At 21.1% G+C, this 13322-nt stretch overlaps 3 protein-coding genes and 1 long non-coding RNA gene across 5 annotated transcripts; 1 reads left to right on the forward strand and 3 right to left on the reverse strand.

Moving 5' to 3' along the window:
- Positions 1-44: 44 nt before the first annotated feature.
- LOC107998852 (acyl-coenzyme A diphosphatase NUDT19-like) lies at positions 45-2379 on the reverse strand. Its single transcript, XM_017058365.3, has 5 exons — positions 1962-2379; positions 1377-1713; positions 1001-1236; positions 745-903; positions 45-678 (listed from the first exon to the last, which is right to left on the reverse strand). Exons 1-5 carry the CDS (start codon positions 2034-2036, stop codon positions 400-402), a joined length of 1086 nt encoding a protein of 361 aa, XP_016913854.1. The 5' UTR covers positions 2037-2379; the 3' UTR covers positions 45-399.
- A 259-nt stretch (positions 2380-2638) lies between these two features.
- LOC107998794 (succinate dehydrogenase assembly factor 3, mitochondrial) lies at positions 2639-3475 on the reverse strand. 2 transcript variants are annotated; one of them, XM_062083680.1, is made up of 3 exons: positions 3249-3419; positions 3046-3166; positions 2639-2883 (listed from the first exon to the last, which is right to left on the reverse strand). In XM_062083680.1, coding segments are annotated over exons 1-3 (303 nt in total). In that variant the 5' UTR covers positions 3251-3419; the 3' UTR covers positions 2639-2703. The 2 variants fall into 2 exon arrangements, with proteins under 2 accessions (XP_061939664.1, XP_016913733.1); XM_017058244.3 differs by having other exon boundaries at positions 3046-3475.
- An 862-nt stretch (positions 3476-4337) lies between these two features.
- Positions 4338-6427, forward strand: LOC133667161 (uncharacterized). Its single transcript, XR_009832360.1, has 4 exons — positions 4338-4436; positions 4942-5692; positions 5772-5840; positions 6042-6427. It is a non-coding gene; the product is annotated as an uncharacterized LOC133667161 (long non-coding RNA).
- A 3658-nt stretch (positions 6428-10085) lies between these two features.
- LOC107998788 (cysteine dioxygenase type 1) lies at positions 10086-13276 on the reverse strand. The gene is made up of 5 exons (XM_017058234.3): positions 12801-13276; positions 10882-11023; positions 10687-10792; positions 10424-10593; positions 10086-10322 (listed from the first exon to the last, which is right to left on the reverse strand). The coding sequence occupies exons 1-5, from the start codon at positions 13028-13030 to the stop codon at positions 10287-10289; spliced, it is 684 nt and encodes a 227-aa protein (XP_016913723.1). The 5' UTR covers positions 13031-13276; the 3' UTR covers positions 10086-10286.
- Positions 13277-13322: the final 46 nt, after the last annotated feature.

Genomic DNA, 13322 nt, shown 5'->3' on the forward strand with positions numbered 1-13322 from the left:
ACATTTATAGTTAGCAAAACAGTTAACAATAAAAAATAAACATATCTACTTAATATTAATTTATTTATGTATATACAACTATTGCCAACATATTTTGAATGTAAAAAATTTAGTATTTCACAAGAAACTTAAGCCGCCATTACTATCATACTATCTTTCCCGCGCTTTTTTCCCGCTATTTTCTTACAAAAATAGTTTAACGATTTATATACTATTTATATGTAAGTATACATATATTAGTTTTTTTTTTTTTTGAAAAATAATATCAATATATATTTATTAAAACTTAGTATATAATTCATCAATATCTTTTGATAAAATGAATTCTTGATTATAATATAATATACAATAAAACAGTACATATATATATATTAAAAAGATACTACTATACATCATCTATTATGGTTTGATATGTTTATGTACTATTGCAGTAGAAATATTTTTCAATTGAAGAGGCGCTAAATGGCCATCGGCACTATCAAAATTTTGTACATAAAGTTCTTTCACTTGAATATTGAAAAATTCCATTCTATTTTTTATAGGAGATATAGCTCGAAATTCATGAATAGTAATATCATTTCTATTAATAATTTGTTTGTCAAGAAAATTAACTTGATTCGGATACATTGAATCTCCTGGTAAAACATGTACAATCCCATCCAACAATTCTACCTTTACCTAATATAATAGATATATTATTAAAATTACTTTTTAATATATTTTTTTAAAATGTTTTTTACATACTGGTAGATTTAAGAGCACTCCTATTTTACTCCTTTCAATTGCAAAATCCAACAAATTGTCTATACTTTCAAACTTTGCTATTCTTGCAATTTCATATTGTTGTGGTGGTGGAAATGCAATTTTTGGAGTTGAAAATAAAAAATTTCCAGGCATATCCCACTAAATTAAAATATCCCATTTAATATTATTATAATTTTTAAATTATTAATAATATATTCAAATAAATTATATTATTCATATATTAAAACAACTTTACTTTCAAATCTTCTATTTCTGTTGGTTCATGAAAAGTTTGAGGTAGAGAAGAAATACAAGCTAAATAAAAAGCAGTGTTATAACGTCGTCCAGTAAAGTAAGTCGGTGTTAACCAATTACTCCATTCATAAAGAGACCATAAATCTGGATAACAATTAAAATTTTCACACAATGTATAAAATTCTCTAGCATCATTATGCACTCTTGTTTGCCAATTATGCAATTCACTTTTAGAAACTATACAAAAAAAATTAAAAATTTTATAATTATTATTTATTTATTTTAATGAAATAATTTTTTATTTTGTAATATAAATATTTTTACAAATATTTTAAGTTATTATTATTAATTAATATTATTATTATTAATATAATTACTTTTTATGTTCTGTGCCCAACCAAAAGTATCTTCTCGAGATTGTTTGCAAATAAGTATACCACATTCTTCAAAGGTTTCACGAATTGCAGTAATGCGTAAAGAAATTTCTTTTGGTAATTCATTCGATTTGAATTGGAAAATTTGAGGACGAATAGAAGTATTTGGAGTCAAAGATGTAAAACTATTAGTATCAAAACCGAAGGTAGTAAAAAGATCATGCCATTTTAAATCAGCATCGGACGGATCTATTATTCCTCCAGGAAATACATATGTACTCGGTAAAAATTTTGAATTTTGATGACGTTTTAGGCATAATAGATTATAATTATACTGAAACTAGATAATATTTATTAATCTTTTAATTAATATTTATATTGTAATTGTTTTTCTAATTAAAAGCATAATATAACAATTTAAATTCTCGCGCGTATTTGGCGTATGATTCGATTATCGATATTATTATATTTTCTAATACTAAATTAGGTTATATTTTATTATTTTTTTTGTTATAACAGAAAATAATCAATATATTTATTATGTATATAATAAATTTCTTAATCAAATATATTTGACATATTACTTACATTTGTCAGTGATGAACGAATATATTTTTGACGTGCCGTTAATATTAAACTTACAGATTCTTTCCAAGCCTTCATTTTTTTATTTAACGTATTTAAATTTTATATTATAAATTGTTATTTAATGTATCTAAGTTTTATAATATTTGCAATTTATAAAAAATAATTGACATAGTTATAATTCCATAAAATGTACTTATAACCTAATTGAATTAATATACGTCCATATTTAGATTTAAACATTAATAAAAAAAAACAATTAAATAATATAACGATTGTATATATATATATATACATCGATGTCGTTTTGTTCTAAATAATTATTAATTGCATATTTTCAATATTTTCTCTATTTGAAGAATTATTAATTATTGTTGAAATTGTATTTTTATAATCATATTTAAAAATTGTTTAATATTATTGTTTAGCCTTTTTGTTATAACTTTTTATTTATATTTTATGTTTAAAATAGAACATTAACATTATTATATTATTACATATTAGCGTAATGAACTTATTGTTTCTACAAATTTATCAAATATTATTATCAAGGAATATTATTAGAAATTTAGAAATTATAAACTATTATAGAAATTTTTGTTCAAATAATTTATAATTTATACATGATATTATATTGATCATATTAATAAATATTAAATAAATAAATTATGTTAATAATATATTATATATAATATTATATCTTTAATATTATTAATATTATACAATATATTTTAGAAAGAATAAATTATGTGTCTTCTATATTTTTATTACTTTTACCAGTTGATGCAATCATTAGTTCATATAATTGATGTAATTGTTCATCTCTAAATTTGTTAAAATCTTCTTCTTTTAAATTTTCACCTAAAGGTTTAGCTGTATGTGGTCCTTTTAGTCCAAGTTGTTTTGTAAGCATTATAGCATATTCCTATAAAATAAAGTAATTTTATTATTCATTTAAAAAATAAAGACTTTTAATATTTTAATAAATATAAAATATTGTCTTATTTATTAATTTATGTAATAATAAAAATGAAACATAACCTAATGATATTAAAAAAATTAAATTGAATTTATAAAATTTACTTACTGTCCATTCATTCATAAATATAATTGCTATATCTTCATTACAATTTTTATGTCTTCTAAATTCATCTCGAACATAATTCGTTCCTAAGACTTGAATTTCAGGTGGTAAACCACGATGTAACCTTAAAATTGTTTTGTACAGTATTCTGACACGCTGTACATGAAATAAATTGCTCATAATTTATTTATTAAAAAAATATATACATGCTGACAGATTGATATATTTTTTTCACTATTACACTTTATTAACAGATAAATTAAATTAGAAAAGATTTTAGTAAAATCTCGCACTAAATATTTTATATTTTAATGTATACGATGAGTATGATGAATATGAAAAAGGAAAGAAAAATTACATATATACGTGCATTTATAATATTAGATTCTATATTAAGATATTAATTTTATTTTGTTTGAATATATTATTTCAGAATTATATATACAAATTGAATTATGAAATTTGATAAATATATTTCATCATATATTTATAAATATATGAAGAAATTAAAATGATATTAAAATAATATGATATTAAGATAATTAATATATATAACAACATAATAAAATTAAAATTATAAAATTAAAATTAAAAATTTTTTAATTATTAGATTTTAACAAGAATTATATATAATCTTATTTAAAATATAAAATGTTATGTATTTTGTTATATAATATTATACGAATCTTTTCTCAATTTTATCAAGAAAATAATTTCTTAAGATAATAAAAAACTTGAAAATTTAAATTGTTAAAGTTGAACTTACATATTTGTTTGTATTTTTTTTTATATATTATTTATTATATTTTTTATAAGAAATTTTATAAAGATTATTGATATTTGTTTAAAATTTATTGGATTGATTTTCTAAATTAAATATTATTAATTACTATGATTTTGACTATATTTTTAAATAAAATCCTTTACAAAGATTTTAACCAATAGCAAGCATTGAATGTTCTTACCAATCACCTGTCTTCTAAGATCCTTTAATTTATAACGTATTATATTTTTATTAATTTTTTAATTCAATATAAAAAACAAAAAAACAAAAATATTTTGAATGAATTATTATAAAAAATGCTTTCTATTAATTTTTCATATATAAAATTTGTTTTATAATTTTTATAATATTAAAAAAATTAAAATATTTTATATTTTACCGAATATTTTATGAACTATTTTGCGTAGGAAATGTTTTCCGCGCGCCATATTTTGACCAATCAGAAACGTTTGTTTTTTCTTCCTAATTACGTCAGTATTGTTGAACATTCGTCGTTGTACCTTCGTCCTGTTAAGACGCTTGCGTAGTGAATTCAATTTAATTTTCAATTTTATTTTTTAAGTGGTTTAAGTGGTTATAAAAAGAAGAAAAGACTTATTAAGAATTCTAGGTAAGAAATTTTATATATAATTTCTCTTTTACGTAAAATATAACTTATGTAAAACTTTTTTATTCGAATAAAAAAAATTCGTACTTCAATCTTCAATTCGTCTTCCAATTTTTTTATTATACAAAAGTGTAATTTTTATAAATTTTTTAATTTTTTAATTTTTTTTTAAGTAATTTGTGTTTATTTTTGTATAAAACATATTTAAAACGATTAGAATGTAAAATTCTAAATTAGGTATATTGTTTAAACTAAAATACGTTAACTCGTCTACGGGGTTCAACAACCCTTTTACACGGAAAAGTCATTTTGGCCATTTGTAAATTGTTAGTTCTAATAATCTTTTATGCTTCGACCTCCATTTTGAAAAGTTTTTTAGTAAATGATTGTGAATTTTCTTCTTTATATATATTTTATATTTATTTTAATAATATATTTTATGATGAATTTTTATACTTTACAATGAAAAAAGAAATATAACAAAATACTTTATTGTTTTTTATTATAGAATTAAATTATGAAAATTGGGAGCTTATTTGTTGAAACTACATATTGAGATTGATAAAATATATATTTTTATAACAATTTCATTGAGATTGCTGCATATATGTGAGTAAAAACTATAATTTATAATATAAATTTATAATATAATTTTATAATATAAATAATATTGAATTATACTAATTATAAAAATTTAATTTTCTATCCATTATTGAATAATTTATATCGAATATAATTTTTATATCAAAAATATTTTTTCGATTTTTATATAATTTAGATGGATTTTTCATGTTTTCTTAAATAAAATAATAAATTGTTAAATATTTATGATTAAATAATTTTTATGAATGATCTTTTATCATAAAAATTTATCATCATTTTAAAAATATAAAAGCAATGATGATTTTTTTTATATTTTCATATTAATATTTTAATATATTTATAACAAAAAGAAAAGTATTTGAAAAAAATGTGTTTTTTTTTTTCATTTTCCTCTTGTTCCTTTTTTAATATTTATTTCTTTCAGCAATTTTGTGATCGTGTGCAATGCGATCTTAGAGACAGTGTTTGATACGCGGTATAATATTATTTATTTAAATAGCTTATATTTTTTAATTGAACGTAAAAGTAAAGTCAGTGTTTGTTGTTCAATATTTTATTTCATCTTAAGTTCATAAAGATTTCGGTTATCGCGAAATTAGAATCAAATCTGAGTGAAGAAAGGATCTCCTTCGGATTATAGTGAAGAAAAAAAATGTGTAAGTATTGGAAAGTAGCATAACTTTCCAAAATATTTAATTTTATATTTAATTGACTTTTTGTTTTAATCTATTTCAGAAAAAGAATAAACAGAAATTCAACAAATATATCATAATAATCATACCGTCGTGCTACATGACTATATTTGTAAGTTTATTTCTTTACAAATAATATATAATATATAACAAATAATATTACAAATAATATATTATATAAATAATAATAATTAAAATCATTTTAACTATATTGAATCTTTTAAAAATAAGATTAACGAAATTAGTAATTTTGAATATTTTTGATTACTTTAGAAGATTTTTATTCTACATTTTTCCTTTATTTCTGATCCAGTGTTTACAAGTGCACCTATGGAGTTATCTCAAATTTCAACCTTGACAAATAAAGAGCATCAACCGTTTGTTACAGCATTGTGTACATGCATTCAACGAACGGTGAGTCAATACATATTTCAATTTATACATATTAGTTGCATGTGAGCATAGTGATTACGAAAAAAAGATTTTCGTTTCATATATTAATATTTATTTGTTTTTTTGATTATGTTTTGTATGTATTAGTTTAGGTTAGAATCTTCTTGTTTCTTTTATGTATAATAGATAATAGAGTAGAAGTCGGATGATCCTCCGATTTCGCAATAAATATTTATTTTTTATTCTTTTAAATTTATAATTTGTAATGAATACTTTATAATAATTGTGTTTTATAGTAAAAAAAAAGTAATATTATGGTTTCATATATAAAATATGTAAAATGATATTATTATGAACAAGAAGATTATTCGCGATGGTTAGATTTTAATAACGAATATTTAATAATTAAATATTCTTAACATATGCATATACATATTTCAAAATATTTACTTTGTGATAGGATCAACCAAAGATAAAATAAAATAAAGAACAAATATCAATAATTAAATAATATATATATTTCTACAATTGTCTATATTTTTTAATAAAATTTTTAATATATTTTTAATAAATTCGCATTTTTTATTTTTTCAAAATATTTATAAACAAAAATATTTCATAAAAATAGAAAATTAGCTCGCTTAGATATATTATTAATCTATTTTTTTAGTTTAGGATTTTCAGTTTAGGATTTTCAACATGCAATAAAGGTACGTGATAATTATTGTTGTCGTGTTCATTTCTTTTTACCTAAACTTATAAGCGAACTCAGATGCTTCTCTTATGAGTAAAGGTGGTGGACACGATTTAATTATTAATATTTATTTTTGGCGGCTGACAATTCTTAGCGTTTGTGCACGATGTAAATTTCATAAGTGTGAATGTGGAATTTGTTAAGTTTATGAGATTTACATCGAATAAAATAAAATAATTAATTTAAAATGATAATGAAAACAAATATATATATAAAATTTGAATTTGAAGAATTCAAATTCTGAAATTTTACATTGAAATAAAGATTATAAAATATTTTATTAAAATATATATACATTTATAATACATTTATAATATATAATATATATATACATATCATAATCTATATATAATAATTTATGATGTATGTAAATGCATGATTTTCCATGAATAAATAGAAATATCATATTGTTATAAAAATATAATTTATCATACAATTATATATAATTCTATAGAAATATACAAAGAATGTAAAACTCAAAATGAACTGATGGAATAAAATGAATATTTAATGAATATAAATGAATATTTAACGCAATATTCGCTAATGTTGTCAGTCGATTTCAGATATTGGTACGTATCTTAGTGTATGAAAGGTTGTATGCTACAAGCTCGGGTGACGGAGGCGTCCCGGGACGTATCTCCCTAGTGTAGGCATTTGCACCCGGGTGTTATGAGAGAGAATCGTGGTGTGAGTGTATTGGTATAAATGATTTTGCTATATTCTTTAAATATAGAGTTAGGTAGGTAGGTAGTATACTTCTGGTATGAATGGTTTAGATTATAAGTAGGTAGGGCCAGGAAAAGCAGATTATCATTTCTTATTTCGGTTATTCGGTCGCATGATATATCTGCACCTGGGATTCAATTAGAATCAATTAATTTTTCATTAATTGATTTTAATTATTTGTTATGGTTCGTACCTAGTTTTTAAGTACGTTCGCGATTCTAGATCCGAACGAAAAATGAAGTATATAGTGTGAAAGTGATTCTTCTTAAAAATTCGTATTAAAATATTGTATATCAGCTATTCTTCTAATGGTTGATCGTGATATGATATATATAATTTATAATAATTTTTTTTTTTATTCAAAATTAAAAATAGTGAAATAATATAGTGGGATTAATGCAAGAAATCCGAAGAAAAGATTAAAAGCTGAAGAATTTAAAGAATGGCTTTTCATCATTTGATGGAAAGCCATTCTTAAAATTACTATTATCAAGGTATTTATTAATTTATTATTACATTTTATTTGTTATTGTCACTATGCTCACAATATGTATCGATACAAAATAAGCATAATATAATTGTTAGTTATATAAAATATATTCTAATGATATAGACTAAAATAGTTTGCAAAAATCATTTTTCGAAATAATTTATGATTACATTTTATTTGTTATTATCAGTATGTATCGATACAATATAGGCATGATATAATTGTCAGTAATATCGAATATTAAAATTATTTACAAAAATCATTTTTCAAAATAACTTTAATTTCAAATAAAATCTATATTTTCTAAGAATTGTATTTAAATCAATTAATATTTTTTTAGAAAATATTTCTTTTAAAAAAAATATTATTAATTATTGAAAAATTTTTAGTATACTGAAAATATTTTTATAATAAATATGAACAAATCATTACAAAAAATAGATAGATGAATATAAATATAGAATAAATATGAAATGAATTGATTTTTAATTAAAAAAAAAAAAAATCATCATTGCAATAATAGCTTCAATAGTAAATTTTTAATAAATAATTATTAATCACTTTTTCAGTTAATACTTTAAAATGTTATGTATATGAAGATGTACAAATTATAAATATTTTATTATTGCAATAATTATTTAATTATAGTAATTTTTATTTAAAATATATTCTTCAAAATATGATATAAACATGAAAAATCTTTTTCTAAATTAAATTTATTTATAGATACATATTTTGTAATATATTATTAATTATATCTTAATTGTGTTACATAATATATATAATTTAAATTAATAATATAAAAATAAATTTTTTTTTTATTTTCTTCATATTTTTTTTATTGATATTTTTTATAATCAATTTTTTTCTGTTTCAGTTTTTATATGATTATTTATTATTTTTATCTTTTCAGTTTTAATAAACATATTTATTTGTTTCAGATTTTTCATAAAAATTACAGGTAAAATTATAGATAAAATATTCAAAATTTCAAATATTAAAAATATTAGCTTTTTAAATATAAAAATTTTAATTGTTTAATATTTTGTTTATTTGTACTAATATATCTATATATTAATATAAATATTAATTATAATACGTCCTAATATATTTTCTCTCAAAGAGATTTTTATATATTCAATTTAAACACATTATTAAATATGTTATTAATTTATGTTAATATAATTATTATTATTATTATTATTATTGTTATAATGATTATTTTTTATTTTAATAATATTTCATTATTATTAAAAAAAGTTTTAAATATTTCTATCATATAATATATTTTTCTGTTTCAGAAAATATTTTACTCAAGTATTATTTTTTTTTTCAAATTGATTTTTACTGTTTCACTATTATTAAGAAGTTTTAAATATTTGTGTTATATAAAATAATATATATATATTTCTGTTTCAGGAAATATTTTGTTTAATTATTATTCTTTTTTTATTCATATTTATTTTTTATTTTATCATAAGAATTTTATTTTTAATAAATTTATGTTTATTTGTTTCAGATATTATACTATAGGTACTTACTAAAGGTAATTATAATATTCTACATATTATAATATACTATAAGGTAATTATAAGGTATTATTATATCAAATATATCATATGTTAATATATTATGTCCATATGATGCATGTATTTAAGAATAGATTTTTGTTCAGAATAGAATTTAATAAGTCTAAATATTCGTTCAGCTTTTTTAGATTTTATAAATTTATAGATATTAGCTTGGATAAGTCATTATATATTATATATCAATATTGGATTTTCAAAAATATATATTACCGGTAATTAAATGTTTTATATATATTATTATTAGATATTAAACAATATGATTTATATTGATATAATAATATAAAATATATCTCTTTATTTCATAAAATTTCCCACTAAGAGAGGGATTTTAAATATTTTTATATGAAAACTAAATATATACATATCTTTCTGTTTCAGGAATTACTTTTTTAATATATAATATTAATATTTCAGATTTAATTATTTTATATATTATATTATGTAATTATATAAATCAAATTGAAATTAAAATATTATCTAAAATTTAAATATTTTTAAGTACTTAATTTCTTTTTTTATATTATACAATATACGAAGAATTAACATTTTAAAATTAACATAATTTTTAAAAAAATTGTTATTATCAACTTTAATTTTGGAATATTAATTGTCTTCAGGACATCTGGCGTCTTGAATCTCCTGCAAAATTGAAAGATTGAGTTGCAATTAATTTTGATCATTTTGATAATATTGATAAAAAAAGAAAAAAAGAAAATAAAAAAGATGGATGATAATTATACCCGATTCCGTTTTTCTCCATATTTTGACCAAAATGTAACTTTACACGAAGTCTTTTGTCCAGTCTGCTTATTGAAGACAGAACATGAAGAAAATGGGGGTGAATACAAATGCAACGAAACAGCAGGATTTACAGTACTCGGATTTTCAACTCGATGAAGTCCTAAGGAATCTATAAAAGGTAGGTCTTTCTTTTATCTAGTCATTCTTATTAATTATATATATATATATAATATTATACGATTCTGTATTTATAAAAGCATACCATTGATATAACATATTTCATTGAGACCAAGAGTATTTCTTTTCAATTCTTGTAGTTCTTCTGATTCTTTCATTTCATTGTTATTTTTAGGCCATGCATATCGTGTCTAGAGAAATAATTAGATTAAAAAAATTATTCATTAAAAAAAAAATATATATATATATATATATATAAATAAAATATTTCGTTTAATACCTCACATAGTTCACCTTGAAGAATTTTCATTATACAATGTGCATTTGCATGATCATGTATAGCTGAACCATGACCTTCTCCCCAACATAGAACCATTAGATTAAACCTTCCATTTCCTTCATCAACTAAATTCCTTGTATATCTAAGCACAGTGATTCATTTAGTTGTTTTTTTTAAGAACCTTTTATGTATAATTAAATTGTATTAGCATTAAAATGAATCACATAAAACTAAAAAATAAAATTCATTAGAAGATAATGAACTAGATTTATCGAGTACACGTTGAGCATAGATATTTTTTCTAAATCTTTTGGAACGTTTCATCGTTCGTTGCTTTCGATCCGGTGTCGTGTGTCAAAGAACCGATGTTCTGAATCAAGTGTAACGTAAGTTAAAAGAGGGGGGCATACGTGGAAAGTGTGTATAACCAGCCGTTCACCGTACAAACACTATTGATTCATGTGCAATACACATGGACACTAAAGTGTTCCGCATACTTAGGTTTTGGTTGCAACGATTTTAAAACTTTTTGATCATATCTTTGATCGTAGATTGTATTTGAAATAACGCAGGAAAAAAAAATATTTCCATACAGAGAAATGTAAATAGAATGAAATTATTATTGCATTTATTAAGTAACTAATAACGAAATATTAGATGTTTATAAAATATTTCGACGAATATTTTTTTTAATCTTTATTCGTTTTTCATTTGTTCGATTAATATGTTCTATTATTCTTCTTTTTAAATGTCCTATATACTATGTTGTGCATGAAATACAGTTTTCATACTTTCGCCACTTTGTCATGTGGAAATCGACATGTTAGCAATTTTGTGTAATGCCATATAGTCATATGTTTTATAACATTTTCATTATTATTTTTATAATTAACAAAAGAATATTCAAATTTAGTATATTTTATATGAATAAGAAAAAAATTTATTTATCTTTTCGAGTTTTCAAATTTTAATTTCTTTTTTCATTAAAAAAAAAAATATAAAAAATTCGAAATCATTTAATTATGATTTAAACATATGATGATTGTGATAAATTCTATTTATATTTATTTTAGTATATTCTTATACTAATTCATAAACTTTAATTAACAAAGAAGATTGAGTTATTGATTTATATAATTTAATTAATACAATAAAAATTAAGATGCGAACAGATTGTTAAATAATATTATTCGTCGGATTATTACCTGCAATAGAATTATCGCATAGATCATTATTCTTATTTTTCTGGAACATTTCTAATAGATTCTTATTTATTGTTTTCATATCGATAACTTTCGAATGTACATATTATACCACTCATAGTATTATTGTAATAGCAGTATATAGTGCGAAGTACAAGATTGCTGCACAATCTTTCAATATATGTTTTTTTAGATAAGACCAACGACGTATTCAGTAAATTTCACAGACAGTAAATTTTCAAATTTTTATGACTTCTATCACATGATGGTCTCTCTTCATTTTTCTTAAGGTCATTTACTTTATGTTCGCGTGTCAATTTGCGCAGATAATACAGATACATGGATGTTGAATTCATTACTTAAGATTGATTGTGTTTTGAATGAAACAAAATACGTAAGACACGATTAGGGTTAAAGAAACAGTAACGATAACCTATCGTGAATTTCGTCATATTAATTTTATTTTATGATTGCGATGTAGTTGTACCATGTTTTGTTTGTATGATGTCCGATAAAATATTTACCAAGAAACTCGATCATTCGCAAATGTAAGACGCGTCGACTGATTAAACATAAGAAAAAAATCTTAAATTTTTATTTTTTCGTAAATTGAAACTTAAATTCCTTATAATCAATATTTTGATTCAATCAACATAATAAAATTGCGCGATATATATTAAATAATAGTTTGTAAAAAATTCTAAGCTTATCAGTTACCTGTATCTATCAAACTTGGCATATTTTTTCCATTCCAAAGGGTTGCTTCTGTATAAGGCCATTAGATTTTGAACCTCATCTATGTTCACATGATCAGTTTTGAAAGCTTCATGCAAAGCATCAATAAGTTCACGAAGAGTTAAAGAGACTTGTTGGCGTGCATTCTTTTCGTTTAATAGTTTGTCACGAGAAATACAAAGTAATCTAGGATCTTCACTGTACACTTGCATTTTTTTTTTTTTATATTGGTCAGCTTTATCTTTCTTCTTCACTTATATATACTCGCGATGAGAAAATATATATATATATATGACAGAAATAATGACACGAAACGAAGAATACAATAATATATATTTGAATTGATTCGCAAAGGAAAAAAATAAGTTGTTTAAAAATGAAAGCAAATGAAGAACACGATTAGCAGCAGAAGAACACGTTGTCGGTCTACGGCTCGCACCGATCTAGTAAAACAGGAGACAGCGTCTTGTACGATACCTAAGATACCCCCTACTCCCACCAACT

The sequence above is a fragment of the Apis cerana genome, linkage group LG13, assembly GCF_029169275.1.
Source record: "Apis cerana isolate GH-2021 linkage group LG13, AcerK_1.0, whole genome shotgun sequence".
Lineage (NCBI taxonomy): Eukaryota > Metazoa > Arthropoda > Insecta > Hymenoptera > Apidae > Apis > Apis cerana.

What these genes read in the sequence shown, in the direction of transcription:
- LOC107998852 (XM_017058365.3), bottom strand. Translation starts at nt 2,036, where the DNA reads ATGAAGGCTTGGAAAGAATCTGTAAGTTTAATATTAACGGCACGTCAA. An exon ending in TTGGGCACAGAACATAAAAA is followed by an intron (nt 1,237 to 1,376) that starts GTAATTATATTA and finishes TTTTTTGTATAG; the next exon opens with TTTCTAAAAGTGAATTGCAT. An exon ending in CAGAAATAGAAGATTTGAAA is followed by an intron (nt 904 to 1,000) that starts GTAAAGTTGTTT and finishes ATTTTAATTTAG; the next exon opens with TGGGATATGCCTGGAAATTT.
- LOC107998794 (XM_017058244.3), bottom strand. Translation starts at nt 3,222, where the DNA reads ATGAGCAATTTATTTCATGTACAGCGTGTCAGAATACTGTACAAAACA. An exon ending in TATTTATGAATGAATGGACA is followed by an intron (nt 2,884 to 3,045) that starts GTAAGTAAATTT and finishes TTTATTTTATAG; the next exon opens with GAATATGCTATAATGCTTAC.
- LOC107998788 (XM_017058234.3), bottom strand. Translation starts at nt 13,030, where the DNA reads ATGCAAGTGTACAGTGAAGATCCTAGATTACTTTGTATTTCTCGTGAC. An exon ending in TGAAATATGTTATATCAATG is followed by an intron (nt 10,594 to 10,686) that starts GTATGCTTTTAT and finishes TACCTTTTATAG; the next exon opens with ATTCCTTAGGACTTCATCGA. An exon ending in ATGGAGAAAAACGGAATCGG is followed by an intron (nt 10,323 to 10,423) that starts GTATAATTATCA and finishes TCAATTTTGCAG; the next exon opens with GAGATTCAAGACGCCAGATG.